Genomic DNA, 22186 nt, shown 5'->3' with positions numbered 1-22186 from the left:
CGTGCTCAGCGGGGACCCCCGGCCCTCACCAGCGCAAGCCCGGGATCGTCCCCGTGCTCGTCCTCGCTCCTAGTCTCCCCAGTGTCCCTAGTGTCCAGCGTCCCCAGTGCAGAGGGAGCGGGCACAGCCGTCGACAGCAGCCTTCCCAGGACATCCTACCGCTCGGCGCGCGCTTGTCACCTCCCCTGCTGGTCTCCTCCATTAACTCCCACTGCAACTTCCCAAGTTTCCCAACGGAGGCCAGCGGGGTGGTGACCACGGAGGTGTCGCCGCGGTGCGGCTGGCGGACTGTGCGCCTGGTCACCTGCCTGGTGCGCTCAGGCCTGGGGCAGGAGCGCGGCGCAGCCACCTGCTCGCTCCCGCGTGGCAGCCACCCGCGTCTGCGCCCGAGCCGCTTCGCCTGATTCCCGGGCGGGAGTGGGGAACCTGCGGCCTTAAGGCTCCGTGGGGCATTCTAGGTCCTCAAATACAGCCTTTTGGCCGAATCCAATTTTCCGGAACAAATCTTTTTATTAAAAGGGGCGCAGCAGAGAGAGATGAAGCTTTTGGGGGCCTCCTTCAGTGCTTACAAAAGAACAATCTTGAAATCAGAGGGCCGCAGGTTGCCCACCCCCGTCAGCTTCCTCCCCGAGACAGTGCCGGCGGGGAGGAGGACAGGAACCCGCCGTCACTTTGGTCTCTCCGCTTCATTTCAGTCTTCCCAGGCCTCCGTCGCCTGTCTGGCAGGTGGGGATTTTCTTTCTTGCAATCTCAAATCAAGCCTGAAGTTCCCGGATCCGCGATGGCTCTGCCCGGGCGCAGGTCCCCAGCAACCGCAGCCAGAGAGTCTTCTGCTTCAGTCTGCTGCTTCGTAAAATACCGCAGTGTTACTGTGAGGCCTCTGTGAGATAATACTTGAAAATTCTCTTCGCAGGAATTTAGTGGTGTAAGAATGGAAGTTATTGTACCCTTCACATACGGTGGGAAGAGACCAAAGCCCATGCGTGCACCTGGCGGTTTCCTGAGGCAGCAACAGGTGTTTTGACTGCACCTTTTCTGTGTTTAGAAATGCTTCCATACACAGGTGCATAGCACTGTGTTCCAGGTTCAGTGTATTTATTTACTTACTTTTTTTTTTTTCCGCAGAGTTTCACTTTGTCGCCCTTGGTAGAGTGCTATGCCGTCACAGCTCACAGCAACCTCAAACTCTTGGGCTCAAGCAATTCTCTTACCTCAGCCTCCCGTTGTAGGCCCCCGCCACAACGCCTCGCTATTTTTAGAGATGGAGGCTGGCTCTGGCTCAGTCTGGTGTTCAACCTGTTAGCTCAGGCGATCCTCCTGTCTTGGCCTCCCAGAGTTCTGGGATTACAGCATGAGCCACCACCCTGCTTCCTCCCTGGGTTTTTTGCTTATTCTCTACTCTGTGGTATAATGGTATTATTGAAAATACCAAGTGGGGGCGGCGCCTGTGGCTCAAAGGAGTAGGGCACCGGCCCCATATGCCAGAGGTGGCAGGTTCAAACCCAGCCTGGGCCAAAAACTGCAAAAAAAAAGAAAGAAAAGAAAATATCAAGAGGAGCTGCAGTTGCCTGTATGGGTAGCAGTGATGATGAAAAGAGGACGATCTAAGTGTGAAACAGCCTAGAGAAGAGGATGGTGTCAACATGACCTGAAGAAGCAGAAAGATAAACTGATAAGATGTTCAGGAAAGCTAGAAGAACGCTGCATAAAAACTAAAAAAGGAAGCTCTCGGGCACGTATTGAAAGAGTGGACCTGTCGGCACCGGGCGAGCACATGCCCCTTCGTGGTAAGTGATCATGAAGCAAGTCAGCATTTATCACAGGAGCTGAAAAGGGAAAGAGACTGTAGGTGTTCCACAGGCTGGTTGCGGGAATTTAAGGAAAGACACGGCATTCCATTTTTTTTTTTTTTTTTGTAGAGACAGAGTCTCACTGTACCGCCCTCAGGTAGGGTGCCGTGGCGTCACACGGCTCACAGCAACCTCTAACTCTTGGGCTTACGCGATTCTCTTGCCTCAGCCTCCCGAGCAGCTGGGACTACAGGCGCCCGCCACAACGCCCGGCTATTTTTTTGTTGCCGTTTGGCCGGGGCTGGGTTTGAACCCGCCACCCTCGGCATATGGGGCCGGCGCCCTACTCACTGAGCTACAGGTGCCGCCCGGCATTCCATTTTTAAAGATTTGTGGTGATGAAGCAGCTGCTGATCACAAAGCAGCAGAGAAATTCATCGACGAGTTTGCCAAGGTCGTCGCTGATGAAAATCTGACACCGGAACAAGTGTGTCATGCTGAGGCAGCATCACTGTTTTGTGTTAATGCTCCAAAAACACAGTGACTGCAGCTGAGGGGACAGCTCCGTGGGGCTGATGGGTACCAGGGACAGAATACGGTGTGGGGTCTTGCTGGTATAGCAGACAGGTTAAGAGTAAGCTCCTGTGACAGGCAGAATTTGTGTTTTCAATGAGTGAATTTCTTACCCGTCTTTGTTAGGCTAACAAAGAGGCATGGATTACGAGGGACATCTTTTCTGATTGGCTTCACAAACTTTTTTTTTTTTTATCAGCAGCTCATGTTCAAAACAGGGAAGCTGGACTGGATGATGACTTGAGATTCTGTCTATTCTCAGCAGCTATTCCGCTCATCCTCCAGCTGAAAGTCTCATCCAAAATAATGTTTCTACTATGTACTTTCTTTCAAATGTGACCTCATTAGCGATGTTGAAAGAGGATAGCCAAGAAGGGTGAGGTCTAGAAGAACAGGTCTTCTCAAGGAGACCACAAGGATACACCTGCAGGGTCCTCTCCATGGTGACTCAGCTCTTGGGAATTTGTAAACTCAACTTCCTGAAACTTGGAAATTTCCAAGTTCTATGAAATCCTGTAGTTCTGTGGGGGCAGGAATAGCATCTCCCACTTGATTCAAACTGGCCAATGAGAAGGGTACCTGTGACGTGGAACTTTTTGACTGTCAATAAAAAGGAGTCAGGGAGCATGGCCATTTGGAATTCTTCAATGCCATAAGCTCCCAGCTGGTGAATAAAGCCCTTCCTCTTAAAAACGTGGTGTTTGGGTGCTCTTTCTCTCCATTGGGCCTTGTCTTCCTGCAACAATGTGACTGTTGTATCCTTAGACCAGTGAAGAGTAAACATAAAAACACTTTCTTGAGCAGCAGAGGACAGAGGCATAAGTGTGGAAGGCCTGGAAAAGGAGTCAGTGTGAAGGATGCCAGACATGCTGTTCTCAAGGCTTATAACTCCCTGGCCAATGACACAGTTGTGTATGCCTGACACAACCTCTGTCCTGCAACCATGTTCAGTGATGATGATGAAAAAGGTGGTGACTTTGAAGAATTCCATATGTCAAGCGAGAAGAAAAGGATGCACTGGACAGTGTGCACATGGAACAGCGTGTACATGGAACAGTGTGCACATGGAATGGCATGTACATGGGAAAGTGTGCACATGGAATAGCGTGTACATGGAACAGTGTGCACCCAGAACAGCATGTACAGGGAATAGTGTGTACACAGGAAAGTGTGCACTTGGAACAGCGTGTACTAGGAACGGCATGCACTCAAACAGTGTGCACTATGAACAGTGTGTACATGGAACAGTGTGCACTCAGAACATTGTGCACATAGAACAGCATACATATTGAATACCATGCACTCAGAACAGCATGCACATGGAACAGCATGCACACAGGCCAGTGGACAGCATGCACGTAACAGCATGCACACGGAACGGCATACACATGGGACAGCATGCACGCAGAACAAGAAATCATGTTGTCCAGGCGCAGTAGCTCATGCCTGTAATCCCAGCCCTCTGGGAGGCCATGGTGGGTGGATTGCTTGAGCTCAGAAGTTTCAGCCAGACTGAGTGAAGGCTGGATCCTGTCTCTACTGAATGTAGAAAAACTAGCAGGGTGTAGTGGTAGGTGCCTGTAGTCCCGGCTACTTGGGAGGGTGAGGCAAGAGGATTGCTCAAACTCAAGAGTTTGAGGTTGTTGTGAGCTACAATGATGCCACGGCACTCTACCCAGGGCGACAGGGAGACTCTGTCTAAAAAAAAAAAAGAAGAGGAAGAAAAGAAATCATATCAATTTATAAATAATTGGAGTGACTTCTAAAAAAGACAAACGCCACTGTCAATGAGGCAGATGACTGGGAGGAAATATTTTGAAAAGCCGACAGAGCACTTCCTCCTCCTAGAGGACCCACTTCCTGATCCCTCAATTGCTTCTGTTGTTTCTTGTAACCTAAAAAAAAAAAAAAATACAGGTACAATAACCTTTCAGTCTCAGCGCAGCCTGGTGGGTGGAGTCGGAAGGTGGGGCCCTTTGTTGTTGCCCCAAGGTCATCCAGGTGTTCCTGGCTGCTGCTCTGCACCCAGTCACCCTGGACACAGTATTTTTTCACTACATTGAAGGTATGTCATGGTTTTTTGTTTTTTTTTTACTGTTAGATCCTCTGTATGAATAAATGTAAGAAAATACATAAATTCAGAATCAGGAATGATTGAAATAATCTCAGACTGTCCACACGGGTAGCTGAGACGGACACCTTTGCTTTCTCATGGTTCAATGTACACAAATGGTTCTATGGAACAAAATTATTGAAAATCTTGTATGCAATTACTGTTAAGCTATGCGGGTAAGGTGCATGGGAAACATAAATGGATCTCATGTTTAGACTTGGGGCCCATCCCCTACTTACCTCATTATGTATGTATATGCAAATACTTGAAGATCTGAAAAAAATCTAAAATCCAAACACTTCTCATTCCAAGCATTTCAGATAAGACATACTCAACTTGTTCTAGAATATCATTCCAAAACTTGTTTTTTTCTCTAGCACTAAGTGTGTGAGGTTGATCTTTTTGGATACACGCAGTGGCATGTCCTTGACTTGCACGGGTGGTGACCTGCGCTCTGCACTCTGCTGTTTTCTGCTGTAACTCTTAGGAGTTGCAGGGAGTTGTTAAGTGCTGGGTCCACATTTTCTTTCTTTATATAAAGTGAATGTTTGACAGGAAACTAGAAAGAAGTCAGTCAAATTATTGATCTAGAATTCTATCTTTAACTTATATGCTTGTAGTGACCTTTTTTTTTTTTTTTGACTGTGTTTTTTTTTTGTAGAGACAGAGTCTCACTTTATGGCCCTCGGTAGAGTGCCGTGGCCTCACACAGCTCACAGCAACCTCCAACTCCTGGGCTTAAGCGATTCTTTTGCCTCAGCCTCCCGAGTAGCTGGACTACAGGCGCCCGCCACAACACCCAGCTATTTTTTGGTTGCAGTTCAGCCGGGGCGGGGTTTGAACCCGCCACCCTCGGTATATGGGGCTGGCGCCTTACCGACTGAGCCACAGGCGCCGCCCTGTAGTGACCTTTAAAAAAATGCTTTTGCCATAAATTCCTTCCTTTTAGACAACCGAGTCTGCTGCTGGGATACTTACTCTCTTGTGTGTTTTCCACCCTTGTCTCTCACCGGTATGCACAGTTTCCGTTGTTGTAGCTCTGGAATGCCTTCCCCCTGGCAGGGCTACTCTGCCCCATAAGACGTTTCCCCCAAATTTTCTTTGCAAAGGATATTCTTATTTTGGGGTCATGATTAATTCTGGACACTTTATTTCAGATTTCCCCCCACCTCTTAAAAAAAGGACCCAACACCTTCAATCGTATTTAGTTGGAAATTACATTTAATTTCATTCATATTCTGTGGGACTACTTTCTTGCATTATGTTAATATAGCTTGATGTCTTTTTAAAAAAATAAAACCTTTTAATTTGATGTCATTGTAAATTTTCCTGTAGTTGTAAGAAATGATTCAGAGAGATTCTATAAATCTTTCTCCCAGTTTCCCCCAGTGGAAACATTTCGAGTAACCGTAGTGCAATGTCACAACCAGGAAATTGCTAGTGATACAACCCTTATCCCATTTGACACGCATTCATACGTATTTTTGTGTTTAGTTTTTTTTTTTATTGTAGAGACAGAGTCTCACTTTATGGCCCTCGGTAGAGTGCCATGGCGTCACACAGCTCACAGCAACCTCCAACTCCTGGGCTTAAGCTATTCTCTTGCCTCAGCCTCCCGAGTAGCTGGGACTACAGGCGCCCGCCACAACGCCCGGCTATTTTTTGGTTGCAGTTTGGCCGGGGCCGGGTTTGAACCCGCCACCCTTGGTATATGGGGCCGGCGCCTTACCGACTGAGCCACAGGCGCTGCCCTTTGTGTTTAGTTCTATGCAATTTGGTCATATGTGTAGATGGGCAAGGTGCCTCTACATCAGGGATACAGAACAGCTGTCACACAAGCCATGTTATCTTTTTTGTTGTTGTTTTGTTTTCTTTTTAACATCTCCTGAAACATCTGAGCACTGCTGCCATTGTACAGCTGTCGGCCTCTCCCTCCTCTCCTGGCAGCCAGTGACCTGCTCTGTGTCTCTGTAATTTTGTCATTTCAAGAATGTTATGGGCTCAGCACCTATAGCTCAAGTGGCTAAGGCGCCAGCCACATACACCAGAGCTGGTGGGTTTGAATCCAGCCCAGGCCTGGCAAACAACAATGACAACTATAACCAAAAAATAGCCAGGCATCATGGCAGAGCGCCGCCTGTAGTCCCAGCTACATGGGAGGCTGAGGCAAGAGAATCACCTAAGCCCAGGGGTTGGAGGTTGCGGTGAGCTGTGATGCCACAGCACTGTACCCAGGGTGACAGCTTGAGGCTCTGTCTCAAAAAACAAACAAACAAAAGAATGTTATGGAAATCATCCAGTCTGTAGCCTTTAGAGGTCAGCTTTTTTCCTTCCTGTAATCCCCCTGAGATTCATTCAATCTATTGCATGTATCAATTGTTTGCTCCTTCTTATGAATGGTATCAATGTATCTCTTTAGAATTTTGGAATTTGCTACCCACAGCCCAACAACCCTGTGTCTTTCTGTGTGTATTCCTCTTCTGGGGCACCTTAGGAAGGTTCTAACAAAATACCAGAAGCTGCACGGCTTGAAACAACTAAGATTTGGTTTCTCATGGTTCTAGAAGGCTGACATCAAGCTGCGGGCAGCACCATGCTCTCTGAGATCTCCAGGGAGCGTCCCTCCTGGCCTCTCCCAGCGTGAGGTTTGTGGGAAATCCCTGGCATCCTTCAGCTGGCAGATGCACTGCTCCAGCCACTTGGCTGCGCCTCCCTCTGTCTCTTCACAGGGCCTTCCCACTGTGTCCTCTCTCCTCTCCTTACAAGGACAAGGGTCACATTGGATTAGGGCTCATCCTAATGACCTCATTTTAACTTGTTTGTGTAAAGACCCTCTTTCCAAATGAGGTCTCATTCTGAGGGTTGGGGGCGAGGATTTCAACATATATTTTAGGGTGGAGACATTTCAACCCATAACAATATATATATATATTTTTTTGAGACAGAGTCTCACTTTGTCGCCCTCAATAGAGTGCCGTGGCATCACAGCTTATAGCAACCTCAAACTCTTGGGCTCAAGCGATTCTCTTGCCTCAGCTTCCCAAGTAGCTGTTCCTACAGGCACCTGCCACAAGGCCCGGCTATATTCTTGTTACAGTTGTCATTGTTGTTTAGCAGTCCCAGGCTGTGTTTGAACCCGCCAGCCTGGGTGTATGTGGCTGGCGTCCTACCCATTTAGCTACAGGAGCTGCCCTGGTATTTTTGTTTTTGAGAACAAAGTCCAACATCCATTTTCGCAGCCCAAGGGAAATGAGTAGCCTTCTGAACAGCTGGCTTCTTAGGCAGAATGCCCACCACTGGGGCAGACCCAGATGAGAGCCTGTTCTGGGCTCTTCTCAGGAGACCTGTGCAGAGGTGGGATTTGCTCAGTAGTCAGCACTCGGAGCAGCATTGAGGTTGAGAAAGTGTCTCTGTGGGCAGGAAAGACAGGGCCTGGGAGCAGGGTCTCCAGCATAGGCTGGGTGGGCAGGGTGAAGACAGAGGGTCCTCAGAGCTGGGGAGGGGCCAGGCCAGGGGTCATAGATGTCAGATTGGGCCACCAAGAAGATGAATGAGAAAGCTGGACAACTGTAGCTCAAGGCTAATAGATCTTTTTTTGTTTCCTTAAGAGATGGGATCTTGCTGTGTTGCCCAGGCTGGTCTCTAACTCCTGGCCTCAGCCTGCCAAAGTGCTGAGATTACAGGCATGCACCTGATCTAAATTTTAATTGAGATATAATTTATATGACATACCATTCATCATTTAAAGGCAAACACCTCAGTTTTTCAGCATATTCAGTGATGTAATCACCACCACTGTCTAAAGCCAGATTATTTTCATCACCCCCCAAAAGACTCCCTAATACTGGGAGCAGTCACCGCCAAACTCCCTACCTACTTCCCCAGGAACCTCTGTCTGCTCCCTGTCTGTGTGGATTTGTCAGCTCTGAACGTTTTATGCACATATGGAGTCACACGCTGTGTTTTTTTTTGCCTCTGGCCTTTTTCTTTCTTTCTTTTTTTTTTTTTTTTGCAGTTTTTGGCCAGGGCTGGGTTTGAACCTACTGCCTCCGGTATATGGGGCCGGCACCCTACTCCTTTGAGCCACAGGCGCCGCCCCCTCTGGCCTTTTTCACTTGATATAACGTTTTCAAGATTCATCTGCGTTGTAGCTTGGTGTCTGGGCTTCATCTGTTTCGATGCTGAATAAAATTCAGGGTCTCAATCTCTTGCCCAGGCTGGCGTGTGATGATGTCATCATAGCTGCCTGCAGCCTGGGACTCCTGGGCTCAAGCTACCCTCCTGCCTCCGCCTCCCAAGTAGCTGGGACTGCAGGCGTGAGCCACCCATGCCCGGAGCATATCTGCTTTTGAGCATGACATACTGTGAGAAGTATGAGGTGGGAGATGTTTGTGTTTATACATGCTGTACGCCTGTGTGCACACACATCTCTCCACACGTATCTATCTCCAGATGGGCTCCTTTGGGCAAGTTATGAACGTCTCTGTGTCTTTATCTCCTCATCTGTGAAGTGGGAGTAACGGGAGCTATGTGATAGGGTGTCTGAGAGGATTACAGGCAATGATAAAACATTTTGAACTGTGCCTAAAAGGTACAAAACTTCCAGTAAGTGTTAGATATGTAATAAACAGTAGATAATGTATAATCTGTTGCCCTTTGTAAACCACCTAAGATGATTACAGAGAACGCTGGCAACTAAAATGGTTAAGTACAAGTTAGGAGCTGAAGATATTCAGAGACACCTTATCTGTTATTCTGAACAGGAGCCATCTGCCCCAGCAGGACGCCAGCAAGAAGGCGGGTGAGGAGCCTCGGGAGTAGATAGAGAGGAGAGGTGCTCCACCCTGCCTGGAAGTCCCAACAGGGGGACCAGTGTCCAGGTCTCTGGCTGTCCCTCCCCATAGCAAGACCTCTCCCAGGCAAGATGGTGAAACTGAGCAAACAGTTATCCCGAGACTAAATGGCTTCATGTCCCCTCCTGACTTGCTGTCCCCCTGACAGTGCTCCGACCGCTCACACCTCCCTGCGTCCTTGCCCCACAGAGGACTGGCCCTCTCTTGGGAAGGAGAACTTGGGAGTGAAGGAAAATCTTGGAAGAACCTCCAGCCCTCACTGCTGTTTTTTTTGTTCCCCCCTTAATAGTCTCGTGATAAACCAAAGTGATTGAGTGACAGAACCTTAGGTTAAACAGTGTAAACCCTAGGGTATCTGGGAATCTTAAACCCAAATGCCTACAGGGGCCAGGCCGTGGGGTCGGTGGGCTGCAAGGGGCTGTGGAGTGTGACGGAATAAGGGTGGGGTCCACTCCCATGACCTTCTTAGCTTATGAAGAGGCTTTGGAAACACAGGTCCTGTGTGAAATCTCCTAGTTTATAAAGTATCGATTGTTTTAGGAACAATATCAAAATACTATAGAAATCAAAGTCAACCCATAGGCTTTGCAGCATCTGATGTGTAGTCATCTTTTTCTAATCCAGGCAACTATTAGAAATGTTTCTCTTCCATGTTAGAAATTAAAACCATTTAATTTACTGAAATTAAGTTTGGTTCATAAATATTATTGCATTTTCTTTTCTTTCTTTCTTTTTGTTTTTTTTTTGTATAGACAGAGTCTCACTTTACTGCTCTTGGCAGAGTGCCATGACGTCACCAGGCTCACAGCAACCTCCAACTCCTGGGCTTAGGTGATTCTCTTGCCTCCGCCTCCCGAGCAGCTGGGACTACAGGTGCCCGCCACAATGCCCGGCTATTTTTTTGTTGCAGTTTGGCCGGGGCCAGGTTCGAATCCGCCACCTTCGGTATATTGGGCCGGCACCCTACCCACTGAGCATGCTGCTTTGGATTATGTATGCATTGTAGACTGGCTAAATGGAGCTAGTTAACGTACATAACACCTCACATACTTGTTTTGTGTGTGGTGAGAATGTTTAAAATCTACCCTCAGGAACTTTTGAGGATATAGTATATTGTCAGTAACTCTAGTCCCATGCTGTACAGTCTTGGATGTCTTGAATTCCATCCTCCTGTGTAACTGAAATTTCGTATCCTTTGACCAACATCTCCCCCTCACCCTTTTCCTTGCTGCTTGGTTCCTCTAACCACACTTCTACTCTCGACTTCTCTGAGTTCATGGTTCATGAATTTAAAAATCTGACCTTTACGGTAGGTGGCCAATGACCTATTAAAACATTCTACTGGCTCAGCACCTGTAGCTCAGCGGCTAGGGCGCCCGCTATATACACTGGAGCTGGTGGGTTCAAACCTGGCCCGGGCCTGCTAAACAACAATGACAACTACAACAAAAAAATAGCTGGGTGTTGTGGCAGGTGCCTATAGTCCCAGCTACTAGGAGGCTGAGGCAAGAGAATAGTTTAAGCCCAAGAGTTTGATGTTGCTGTGAGCTGTGATGCTACAGCACTCTACCAAGGGTGACATACTGAGATTCTGTCTCAAAACAAAAAAACAGAAAACCAAAACCCTACAAAAAGTTTTTGCATATATACACCTTTCTGCAGAGAGGACTTGTAGCCTCCCTTGGCTTTTCCAAAAGACTTCTTGATCTAAAATGTTAAGAATAAACTGTCTACAAGGTGTAATACTTTACAGATGTTATAATTTTTTAATGTAAGAATTTACAGATTTTTGAGTTGAAACAAACTGTGAACTTAAAACTATTTTATTTATTTCTTTGGGGTTAGAATCATTTCTTTCTCTCTTTCCCCCCCCCCAGATTATTTCTACAGCTGTGTCATAATGTGTTAAAAAGATTTTAAATCATTGCCAAGGTTGGCAATAACTAAACGTCCACTAATAGGAAAATGATTGGATAAATTACGTAACACACAAGTGAGAGAGTACAATGCGGTCACCTGAAATGTTAGCTCTCTGTATACTAATATGGAAAGAGCTACAAAATGCACTGTTAGAACAAGGAAACAAACCACATGCAAAACTGTGGACATAGTAGGCTGTGTCTTACGTTCAAAGGGAGAGGATAAGAGTGTGCAGTATTTATACTGGTTTGTACATCCACACACATTCACCAGCACTCCGAAAAACACACAGGAAGACAAACAGGCTCCCGACGGGTGTGGGAACCAAACAGATGGCAGACAGGGTGAGAAGGAGATGAATGCTTTCATATACACTTTTTCACTTTTTAATACTTTTTTCTTATTTTTGGAACATGTCATTTTATATATATATATATATTTTTTAATTTAATTTTATTTTTTTTTACTCCTTTGAGCCACAGGTGCTGCCCTATTTTTTTTTTTTTTTTTGAGATAGAGTCTCACTCTGTCACCAGGGGTGGAGTGCCATGGTGTCATAGATCACAGCAACCTCAAATTCTTGGGCTCAAGTGGTCCTCTTGCCTCAGCCTCCCCAGGAGCAGGCGCCCACCACCACAATGCCTGGCTATTTTTAGAGACAAGGTCTTGCTCTTGCTCAATCAAGCTGATCTCAAATTCCTGAGCTCAAGCCTTCCTTCCACCTCGGTCTCGCGGAGTGCTAGGATTATAGGCATGAGCCACCTCGCCTGGCTGTGTTACTTATTCTTAAAATTAAGTTAAAAAACTCTTATGAAGGAATCAAGAGTCTCATTTTTAAGACAGATTTTTTAGTTCGTGGATAATTTTTTTTTTATTTGAAACAAGGCCATAACATAGTAACATAGTTTTATTGTCTCCCAAAGTTGACTTCGGCTGTTTCATTAGGACTGTGCCCAGTATAAAGCAGCTGTTTTAAATGAAAGAGATATTCAAAGTAAACAATGAAATTGTTTCCAAAATAAATAATCAACAGCAGATTTTAAATCTGGCATTCTGGTATAATGAGGGTGCTCAGTGAAGCAGGATTATTACATACCTAAACTTTGCATGCTCTCCTGAAACCCATTGATAAATTTTGTTTAATAATGCAAAATGGGGTGGCGCCTGTGGCTCAGTCGGTAGGGCGCCGGCCCCATATACCGAGGGTGGCAGGTTCAAACCCGGCCCCGGCCAAACTGCAACCAAAAAATAGCTGCGCGTTGTGGCGGGTGCCTGTAGTCCCAGCTACTCGGAGGCTGAGGCAAGAGAATCGCTTAAGCCAAGGAGTTGGAGGTTGCTGTGAGCTGTGTGAGGCCACAGCACTCTACCGAGGGCCATAAAGTGAAACTCTGTCTCTACAAAAAAAAAAAAATAATAATGCAAAATGAATTTGAAAACAATGTGCTTTACATTTTGTGATTTAAATAGCTTTAAAAGGAGGGAATGTTCCTTTCTAAATCTTTCCTCCTTCTTGTTGGCTGAAATGCAGACATGATGGCTGGCGCTCTGGCAGCTCTATAATACCAAGGAGGACTTGTGAAAGTGGAAGCCATGAGCAACCCACAGAGTAGAAACATGATGGAAAGAGCACAGGTCCCTGGTAGCAGGAGGGCCCAACTAGCCTGCACCAGGTCCCTTTGCACTTCTTTTTTTTTTTGGTTTATAAAAAGCATTGTCTAATTTTATTTTCCATTTTCGAAAGATAACTGTCCCGACCCGCGGGACAGCAACGGGGGGCGCAGGAACCACGTAAAGGAGAAAAACAAACAAGGGGTGCAAGAAAGGGAGACAAGACAGTTTTCTGATCAAGTCTCAAACTTTATTGAAAAACTTGTGCCTTATAAGCATTATGGAGAAGGAGGGTGTGTCTTGTTGGGAGGTTCAGGGGAGTTGTCCACTGGGGATTGGCTAAAATAAGTAAGATGGGGCATAAGGTGATTGGTTGGCTAGTTGCAAGGTAAAGTTACCGGGTAAAGGCGAAACTGTTTTTTACTTAAAGAGGAAGTAAGGCCGAGCTGTGCCTTATATGGCTTCCGACATCTCCTCCCTTTTTGTTTTAAGGAGGTGGGCATTAACCGAGAGAGGGAGTAGTGACCTGGCTCTTCTCGTGGATTTCCCAGATCCACATTTGTTATTTGCAGTATCTTTTGGAGAGGAGAGGTAAGTGAAATTTTTGATACTAACCTCTATGCAAGCCAGGTTTGCTCTCAGAGAAAAATCAGAGGGGGTCTGATCCTTCATTTGACTTCTCCTTGGGATCGAGAGGTCGAAGGATTGTGGGACCTTCTCTTGCAATGCTTTGCTGTGCACTCAACTCGGTGCCCATACCCTTTTTTCCTTTTATCAGGAATGGGTAAGTGTACCTCTGGTCTATACACTGTCCTCATTATGAGGGGGAGCCATGAGATAAGGAATAATCGGCCTCTTGGTCAGATAAAGCCAGGCGATGGTAGTGAATTTGAATTGGTTTTGCTAGTGCAGAGTCTATTTGTTGTTTAATGAAGGTGGTGACCTTTTTGAATAGCCAAGGGCCAAAGGAAAGGACTAATAGAAGACCTAACAAGGGGCCCAGGAGTGGGAGGAGATAAGGGAGAAGTCCATTGAGTTCTGTCCAAAGGGGGTTATCACGAAGTTCCTTTCTTCTTTCTTTGAGCTGGTCTTGCAGGTTTTTTATCTTGTCTGGAATAATGTCTGACTTGTTGGCATAAAAATAGCATTTTTCCTGTAAAGCCAAATAGATACCTCCCTGCTCTGCTGTGAGGAGATCTAAGTCTCTACGATTTTGTAGGATTACTTTTGCTAGGGAGTTTATTTGATCTTGAAGATCGTGAATTGTTTCAGAAAGAGCTGAGACATTCTCTATTAGTTGACGAGACAGTTTGTGGTAGGAATGTATAGATATTCCTGTTCCGGTAACTCCTGTGGCTACTGCTGTAGTGATGCCTAGTCCTGCTATTAGTGGGATAAGTTGAATAGCTCTTTTAGAGCGTGGATGTCCAGTTATATAATCAAGACTGGGGAGAGGAACAGGTTGATCTCCTAGTATAATAGAGATATTAGGGAGTAGTTGGGCGGTTATGCAATGGTCTGTCCAGTTATCTGGTAGGGCCGTGTAGGCCAAATTTCCTCTGCGTACAAAAACATGTCCGGGAGGGGGGTACCAGCGTGAGGTGTTGTTAGAAATGGAGGAGCAGTTTGTGAAGGTGATGCTTCCTAAGTCTACATCATAATTATTGTTCTGGGGAGGTTTGTATATACAAGGGGTTTTTGTAAATTCTATAGGTTGGACTCTAAAAGGTAGACTGTCGCTATAATTTAGATGTGAGTTGTTTAGATGTGAAGTGGAGGTGTTTGTTAGTAGGGCTAGGGGCATAGGTGTGCCAAGAGTTAGACATAGCCAGCAGTTTTCCGCGAGGGTTGGGTTGGAATTATTTAGCTTTGAAAGTGGCTTCTAAAATATCAGAGGTTTGGACGTCGAGATCTATGTCTCGAGATTTAGGTAAAGCTAAGGGGTGGTATTGTAGGGGAGTATATTTTTCTCTAATTATTTTTTCAATTTGTTTTTGAACTGCGTCTTCTCTTATTCTATCTGATGGCCCACCACCATCAGATGTGTGAATTGGTGGTTTTAGTGGCCAGCAAACATTTTTGCCAATAGTGCCTAAGCAGGAGGCTTGGGCATATTTGGAGTGTCCCAGGTTATGAGTAGAATCAAGCTCACCTCCAAAGGAGCCAGAATAAGTTCTTTGTAAAATGGCTGTTAGATATGTGTTGCCGTTTGTGTGGGTGCACTGCTGGACACTTTTGTAGCACATAGAGTGCATTTGATTGGTTATTTCGCAATCCGTGGGACAAGGTCCTGGTTCGTTTTGAACTGGGAGTATTATTTTGGGTGCATTAACACACTGCCAGTTTTGTTTATGTCCTCCTCCTATCTGTGATGTGAAAGTTAAATAGGCGGTTTTGCCGCTGCAATCAACTTGGCTAGTATGGGAGGTGGGTATTATTGTAGTTGTTCCTCCCTTACAGTCACAAGGTGCCCCATATAGTTTTTGGAGTAGTTGTTCTGTGGTAATTGGGGGCCCGATGCCACCTAGGGTAGTGTTTAATAAGGTAAAGAATATTATGGCAGGGTTAGAATTTTGGCTACGGTGACTGGAAATGTAAGAACAGGGGGGTTGTCTTTGGCCCTTTTTGTTCTCCCTATTTTTTGTGGTGGTGAGGGAGATGGATTATTGGCGGTGAGGTTGGGGTTTAGTTTAAAAAGTTCAGTTTCAAGGGCCTGAATTTCTTTAATAAGGTGAAGGTGCTCACGCTTGGTTTGTAATATTTCTTTGAGGGAGGAGACTTCTTGAGTGAGTGTTGTTTTTGCTTGTCGGATGGGGTCAAGTGGGAGATTATTGGGTATAGAGGGAGCTTTTGGAATAACTGAGGTGTTGAGGTTGTAAGAGTGTGGGTTATGGGGGGGGTTATTGATGACAGGGGCTGTAAGGCCCCAGGGGTTATTATGGTAATGGACAGCCTGATTTTCTAGGGATTCTTCTTCCTCAGGGTTTAAATGAGGTATTTGATTATTAGAAATGAGCGATGGGTAGAGTTTGGGAGATGAAGGTTTTTGAGGGAAAGGGTTGGTAACATTTGGAGTTTTAGGAGCATTGTCAGGGCTGTTCGGGGTTTTAGGGGAAACTGGGGGGTTATCAGGAATTTCTACCGTGACAGAGGGGCAGGTGGAAGGAGGGCGAGAAGCCTCTTTAAGGACTTCTTCTCCTACTTTGATGACATCTCGAATGTCAGGATCTAGTGAATGAACTTTTAACATGTCATGAATTAAATTCCAATAGGAAAAGGCTGTAACTGGGACTTTGTCAGGACCAAAGGTGTGGTAAAAGTCCTGCAAGGCATCTCCTACTCGTTCCCAGCGTTTTTGGCTGATTGTTCCCTCTAAAGGGAACTAGGGGCAGGTTTCATGAATAAAATTAAAAAATTCTTTAAGGTCCTTTCTTTTAACCCTTACTCCTCGCACTCTGAGTGATCCCTTGAAACCGTCAAGGAACATTTCATGTGTACCAAGCAAATTCCCCATTATGTTGACTGGATGGCTCTCCCAGGATTTCGGTTCAGCAAGTCTCCAGTCGACTCAGAATTTAAGTTTCTCTGTGACCACTCTCTCTGTGCCTTACGATCTCTGCTCGCGTGTCATAGGTCGGCAGGTATAATCCGCCCGCTCGGACCCTCTCAGGCAGGACAGCTGCCTACCGCCCTCAGGCTTAGCCTTTGGGAGGCAGCGTGCCTGGGGGTGCCCTTGAGGTGGACGACCGTATAAGACGTAGCGAGCTCAGAGTTTGTTAGAGAGTGTTAGGCAGAAAAACTAGTCCAAGTGTTTTGGAGTTCTTACTGCCAAAATGGGTACCTCTCCTCCTTCCCCGCTTTGGCGCTGTGAGCTTGGTAAGTGGATTAGATCCGGGAGAGCCAATAATAACAGCCAAGACGAAGGGGTGAAATGTTTGAAATCTTGTAAGTTATCATTTGCCTACCTTATCTTCCGATCCGTCTCACGGCTGGTGAACGGAGGCGATCTGAATGGGGAGTGCACGCGGGTCCTCGCTGCAGCTCTGAAGCGTGCCTGACTGGGGCTTCCGTAGGCAAGCGTTCTCCTCCAGGGGGTCCAGATGGCCCCACGTTGGGTGCCAGGATGTCCCGACCCGGGGGACAGCAACGGGGGGGGGGGGCGCAGGAACCACCTAAAGGAGAAAAACAAACAAGGGGCGCGAGAAAGGGAGACAAGACAGTTTTCTGATCAAGTCTCAAACTTTATTGAAAAAACTTGTGCCTTATAAGCATTATGGGGAAGGTGGGTGTGTTTTGTTGGGAGGTTCAGAGGAGTTGTTAACTGGGGATTGGCTAGAGTAAGTAAGATGGGGCATAAGGTGATTGGTTGGCTAGTTGCCAGGTAAAGTTACCAGATAAAGGTGAAACTGTTTTTTACTTAAAGAGGAAGTAAGGCCAAGCTGTGCCTTATATGGCTTCCAACATCAACAGCGGAACAGAGAGAAAAAATAGGACTCACTGCCCAAGTTGGGGCCCAGCAGGTACAAAGGCAGACTTCTCTGACTCAAAATCCCCTTGACCCTGGGGAGGGTTCATTGCCTGGGGAAGACTAGTGAAGCCAGTTACAATCCCACCCTGACAAGAAGAATTCTACAGCTAATCTACCACAGTGTTTCAGCTAAAGCATATGTTTAAAACTAGACGAGGTTTCAAATTAACATCTAAATTTTACAATGTAGCATTTCAGCAACAAACTCAGAGAGCTCATCTCAAGAGTGAAATAATAGAAGACATATGAAAAGCGAAGCTGCTGCTCTCTGCCCCACCCCACTCTCAGGCTCAGGCTGACACGTAAGGTGGTGGCGGCTCCTTTGCAGGGCCCGTCACAGCAGCATCTTCGTACGGGGGTAACAGCAGCGAAGTGTCATTGCTGGTGACATAAACCAGGATGTCAGAGGAGTTCCTGCCATTGATGTATCGGTAGCAGTTCCAAATACAGCTAATCAAGTGACCCTTAAAAGTCAAGATAATGCTAATGAACAGAAGAATAATAAGGACCAAACAGGTAGGATTCATGGACATGATATCATCTTTGCAGGGAAAATTAGGAGGCAGCTGCCGTATGTACTTCTGAATGGAGTTTGGATAGACCAGCACAGTGACTGCAACCAAGGCGTTCAGGGCAAAGTCGAAGATCTGGTAACAGAAGACGGGGATGATCCAGGCAGCGCGTTGCTTATATGCTCCATAAGTAGCCATTGCATATACCACAAACAAGAGAAAAGAAATAGCAATAGTGATGCACATGCAGGCATCATCCATGAACTCAAAGTCACCTCCCAGTTCAGAACTTGAAAAGTGACGCTGGTCTGGCTCAGCCAGGGCGCTCAATAAAATCAGGTACCAAACGCCAAGCAGGATGGTGCCAGTGCGGACATGGCAGCAGCTGTTGGAGCAGAACCTGGTCCAGGGCGCGACCATCGTCCTCGCCCCGGCCGCGGGCGCGGTGTCGCGAGTGCGCGCCTAAGTTTTCCGGAGCGTTGAGCGCGTCTCCCCGGGTCCTCCGCGCCGCTGCTGCCGCCGCCTGGTCCGCTCGGCCCCGGCCCGCTCGCCTACCCCGGCGGCCTCCTCGTTCCGCGGTCCCGGGAGAGATCCGGGCGGCGGGCGGGGCACGCCCTTTGCACTTGTTAAAAGTGAAAGAGAAATAAACGTCTGCCTTGTTTGTCATTGTTACTTTTGCTTTTTTTCTTTCTAGCAACTAAAGTTTATCCCAACAACATGCCTGAAAAGAGAAACTACATTCCCGATAGGCTTGGGTTTTTTTTCCTTATAAACTTATTTTTTTATGAGTCATGGTGTTTTCCTTTTTCTGAGGGAAGGAAAAAAAACACAGTATATGCTTTCTTTTCATCAATTTTAACATATTGAAAGCCGTTCCCCACATCTTCATTACATTTCAGTGATTTCAAAGAGATTTCCTTGTATTAGATTTGTATAGAACATATAATGATTTGTTTGAGACACAGTCTTAATCTGGCGCCCTGGGTACAGTGTCCTAGCATCATACCTCACAGCAACCTCAAACTCTTGGACTCTAGTGATCCTCTTGCCTCAGGCTGCTGAGTAGCTGGGACTACAGCCATCTGCCACAACGTCTGGCTAATTTTTCTATCTTCAGCAGAGACAGGTCTTGCTCTTGCTCAGGCTGGTTTCAAACTCCTGAGCTCAAGCAATCCACCTGCCTTGGCCTCCCAGAGTGCTGGGATTACAGGCGTGAACCACTGCGCCCAGCCATGATGCTATATTTTTAAAGAGAGAGAAACCTGTTATTATTATACATGAGCTTAATCAATAATCAAATTTATAGTATAATAGTTATAACATAAATAAGGTTATTCTAATTATTTATCCTTAAAAACATTCATATTGGTCATTTCTTCATTTAACCTGGTTCATTTACTCTGACTTGAGAAGGAAAATTCCGGCTCGTCATGCTATCTACCCAGCCTTACTGATAAATCTTTATGATTTCGGTAACTGAGGAAATATCTGGTTCTATCGATGATCTATAACATTTAATTTCTGGATCAGATCTTAGTGGCTTTTGAAAAACACTGTCTTATGACACATTTGCTCAATCATCTGTGCTCCATAATTTAGGTACATTCACGCATAAAGTCTTTCCAACTTTTCCATCATTTCTACAGAGCTCTCCTTATCTCCAGATTTTCTGAAGCAGGAAAATACTCATGCTCACAATTTTTGCTACTCTGTAGGCTACGGGCTGTGGACTAGAAACCTAATTACTACCGCGGCTGAGTGTGTGATGCATTCCACCAATTTATTTTAATTTTTTTATTTTTATTATTGTTTCAGGTTAATTTGAGGGTACAAAGAGGTTATAATGCTTGGATTTGTTAGGAAGACTCCCTCTTATAACAGTGTCCTGTTGCCAAGAAGTGTGCCATACACCTTAACATTGTGCCCTTTAAGTGGGAGCACACCCCCCACCCTCCTCCTCTCTTCCCCCCCCTTGTTCCCTCACCCCCCCACCTTGAATTGATTTAAATTTTTCTCTTATTCGGGTGTGTAACAGACTGTCTACTGGCTTCATATTAGTATTGAGTACAATGGATCACTAATTTATTTGAATCACTGATTCAAGGCAATATTCAAGCTGCCTGTGGGCTGCCCACTCCCTGCTTCTGATAAATTCCCCCAAACTCTGGGGATGTAATTAGTTCAATTGGGTTTTCAATTCGACAGAGGCAGTGAATCCAAGTAGTTGGTAGTAATTGCTTCTGAAATTACCGTATCTACAAATGTCACTGTCGAAAATAATTTCAGCGTGGCCTGACACCTCTCTGTATCACTACTGTGGTGGCCCTGGCGATCTCCCTCCAAGGATAAAATGAAGTTTTACTCCCATTCAGTCGTGTTCCACCACTACTCCTGTGCCGAATGTGGGCTGTGGCTTCTAAGTCCCACTGTTCTTCCCATACACCCTGCTATTTTGCCCAGGCTAACAGCCTGAAATGTTCATTTCCTAATCTCCCCTGTCAACTGCGTCCAGCCTGATGGGTAAAGGGTGTCTTGTCATGTGAAAGAAACCCACAGGCTGCAGCCGGCAGAGGCACTGGATGGTAAATGGTTTCTTCTCAGACCTTTCAAGGTGTCAGATGCTCAGCCCACCTTTTCTAGACCTGCTAAGGAGGACCTGGCTGTATTACTAGATTTTTGACACATATGCAAATTTCCCCCAATAAAGGACACCTTTGCAGCATCACTTCTGTCTATGAGACGCAGGACAGCCATCTCAAAATATGTCAAAGAAGTATACTTGGTGGTAAAATGTTTCTTTCTTTCTTTCTTTTTTTTTTTAAGACAGAGCCTCAAGCTGTTGCCCTGGGTAGAGTGCCGAGGCATCACAGCTCACAGCAACCTCCAACTCCTGGGCTCAAGCGATTCTCTTGCCTCAGCCTCCCAAGTAGCTAGGACTACAGGTGCCTGCCACAATGCCGAGATATTTTTTTGGTTGTAGTTGTCATTGTTGTTTGGCAGGCCCGGGCTGGATTTGAACCTGCCAGGTATGATGTATTTGGCTGGCGCCTTAGCCACTGAGCATGGTTTTTTTTTTGTTTGTTTGTTTGTTTAAAAGAAGCTGAACAATGTCCACGGGGATTGTTTACATTGGATAGAACATGTTGTTTACTCTGTTTCAATGTTTTCTTGCCAACTAGTAGGTGGGGCCTGACTTATTCTATGTTAAATAAGAACCACAATTTTTGGGCACCGTCAGAAAGTTGAGTATCAGTCAGAACCAGCAGGTGGGGCTTCAGTGACAAACATCTGTGGTTTCTGGAACAAAAGTTTGTTTTTTATTCCAGCTACATTCCATTGAAGTTGGGCTAACACCCTGCTCCATGTCGGCTTCACACTGAGATCCAGACTGTCAGAAAAACTTCTATCTGGAAAAGTTGCTGGCCAAGGAGGAAAAGAGAAAGAACGGCAGCCAGAGACAGCGCACAGAGCACGCAGCACTTCCCGCACTGCAGCCAGAGACAGCGCACAGAGCACGCAGCACTTCCCGCACTGCAGCCAGAGACAGCGCACAGAGCACGCAGCACTTCCCGCACTGCAGCCAGAGACAGCGCACAGAGCACGCAGCACTTCCCGCACTGCAGCCAGAGACAGCGCACAGAGCACGCAGCACTTCCCGCACTGCAGCCAGAGACAGCGCACAGAGCACGCAGCACTTCCCGCACTGCAGCCAGAGACAGCGCACAGAGCACGCAGCACTTCCCGCACTGCAGCCAGAGACAGCGCACAGAGCACGCAGCACTTCCCGCACTGCAGCCAGAGACAGCGCACAGAGCACACCCCGCACTGCAGCCAGAGACAGCGCACAGAGCACACCCCGCACTGCAGCCAGAGACAGCGCACAGAGCACACAGCACTTCCCGCACTGCAGCCAGAGCAAGGCTCGGGCCCTGAGCTCTCCAGCACATGGGGTGCGGGCTGCTCAGTTGCGCATCTAGAGGTGCAGGGTGATTGCTCACCCCCAGCATGGTGGTCTCACAGGGTTCCTTCACGCTGTTGCAGATTCTTGGTCAGTTTGAAATGGCTAACCCTGAGATGTCTCTGGGGACAGGGATGTTTGGAGAAGAGGAAAGAAAAGGAAAGACTGAGAACCCCAGAGATGTGCTTTGTGGAGCAAAGATGCCTTTTGATTCTTCTGGGTAGAGTGAGCAGGCTTTGTGCTTGCTGGACCCAGGGCGAGGAGCATCCGTTAGGGTCACGCAGCTCAATCCCCGTTCCAAACTCCTGGTGGGCCAGGTGCCCTTCATCTG

The 22186-nt window shown here is 46.6% G+C and overlaps 2 protein-coding genes across 2 annotated transcripts in view; both read right to left on the bottom strand.

Moving 5' to 3' along the window:
• Positions 1-17085: 17085 nt before the first annotated feature.
• On the bottom strand, positions 17086-18497 carry LOC128572789 (lysosomal-associated transmembrane protein 4B-like). Its single transcript, XM_053572876.1, has one exon. The coding sequence runs from the start codon at positions 18315-18317 to the stop codon at positions 17676-17678; it is 642 nt and encodes a 213-aa protein (XP_053428851.1). The 5' UTR covers positions 18318-18497; the 3' UTR covers positions 17086-17675.
• Positions 18498-19096: 599 nt separating this feature from the next.
• IL2RA (interleukin 2 receptor subunit alpha) overlaps positions 19097-22186 on the bottom strand; it is a 45483-nt gene continuing 42393 nt past the window's right edge. The window contains exon 9 of the mRNA XM_053573275.1: positions 19097-19135. The gene's annotated coding sequence lies outside the window, so the exon portion shown is untranslated. The remainder of the gene's footprint in view (positions 19136-22186) is intronic.

The sequence above is a fragment of the Nycticebus coucang genome, chromosome 20 (genome assembly GCF_027406575.1).
Source record: "Nycticebus coucang isolate mNycCou1 chromosome 20, mNycCou1.pri, whole genome shotgun sequence".
Lineage (NCBI taxonomy): Eukaryota > Metazoa > Chordata > Mammalia > Primates > Lorisidae > Nycticebus > Nycticebus coucang.
The sequence above is the reverse complement of the archived record's forward strand: the minus strand, read 5'-3'. Positions and strand labels throughout refer to the sequence as shown.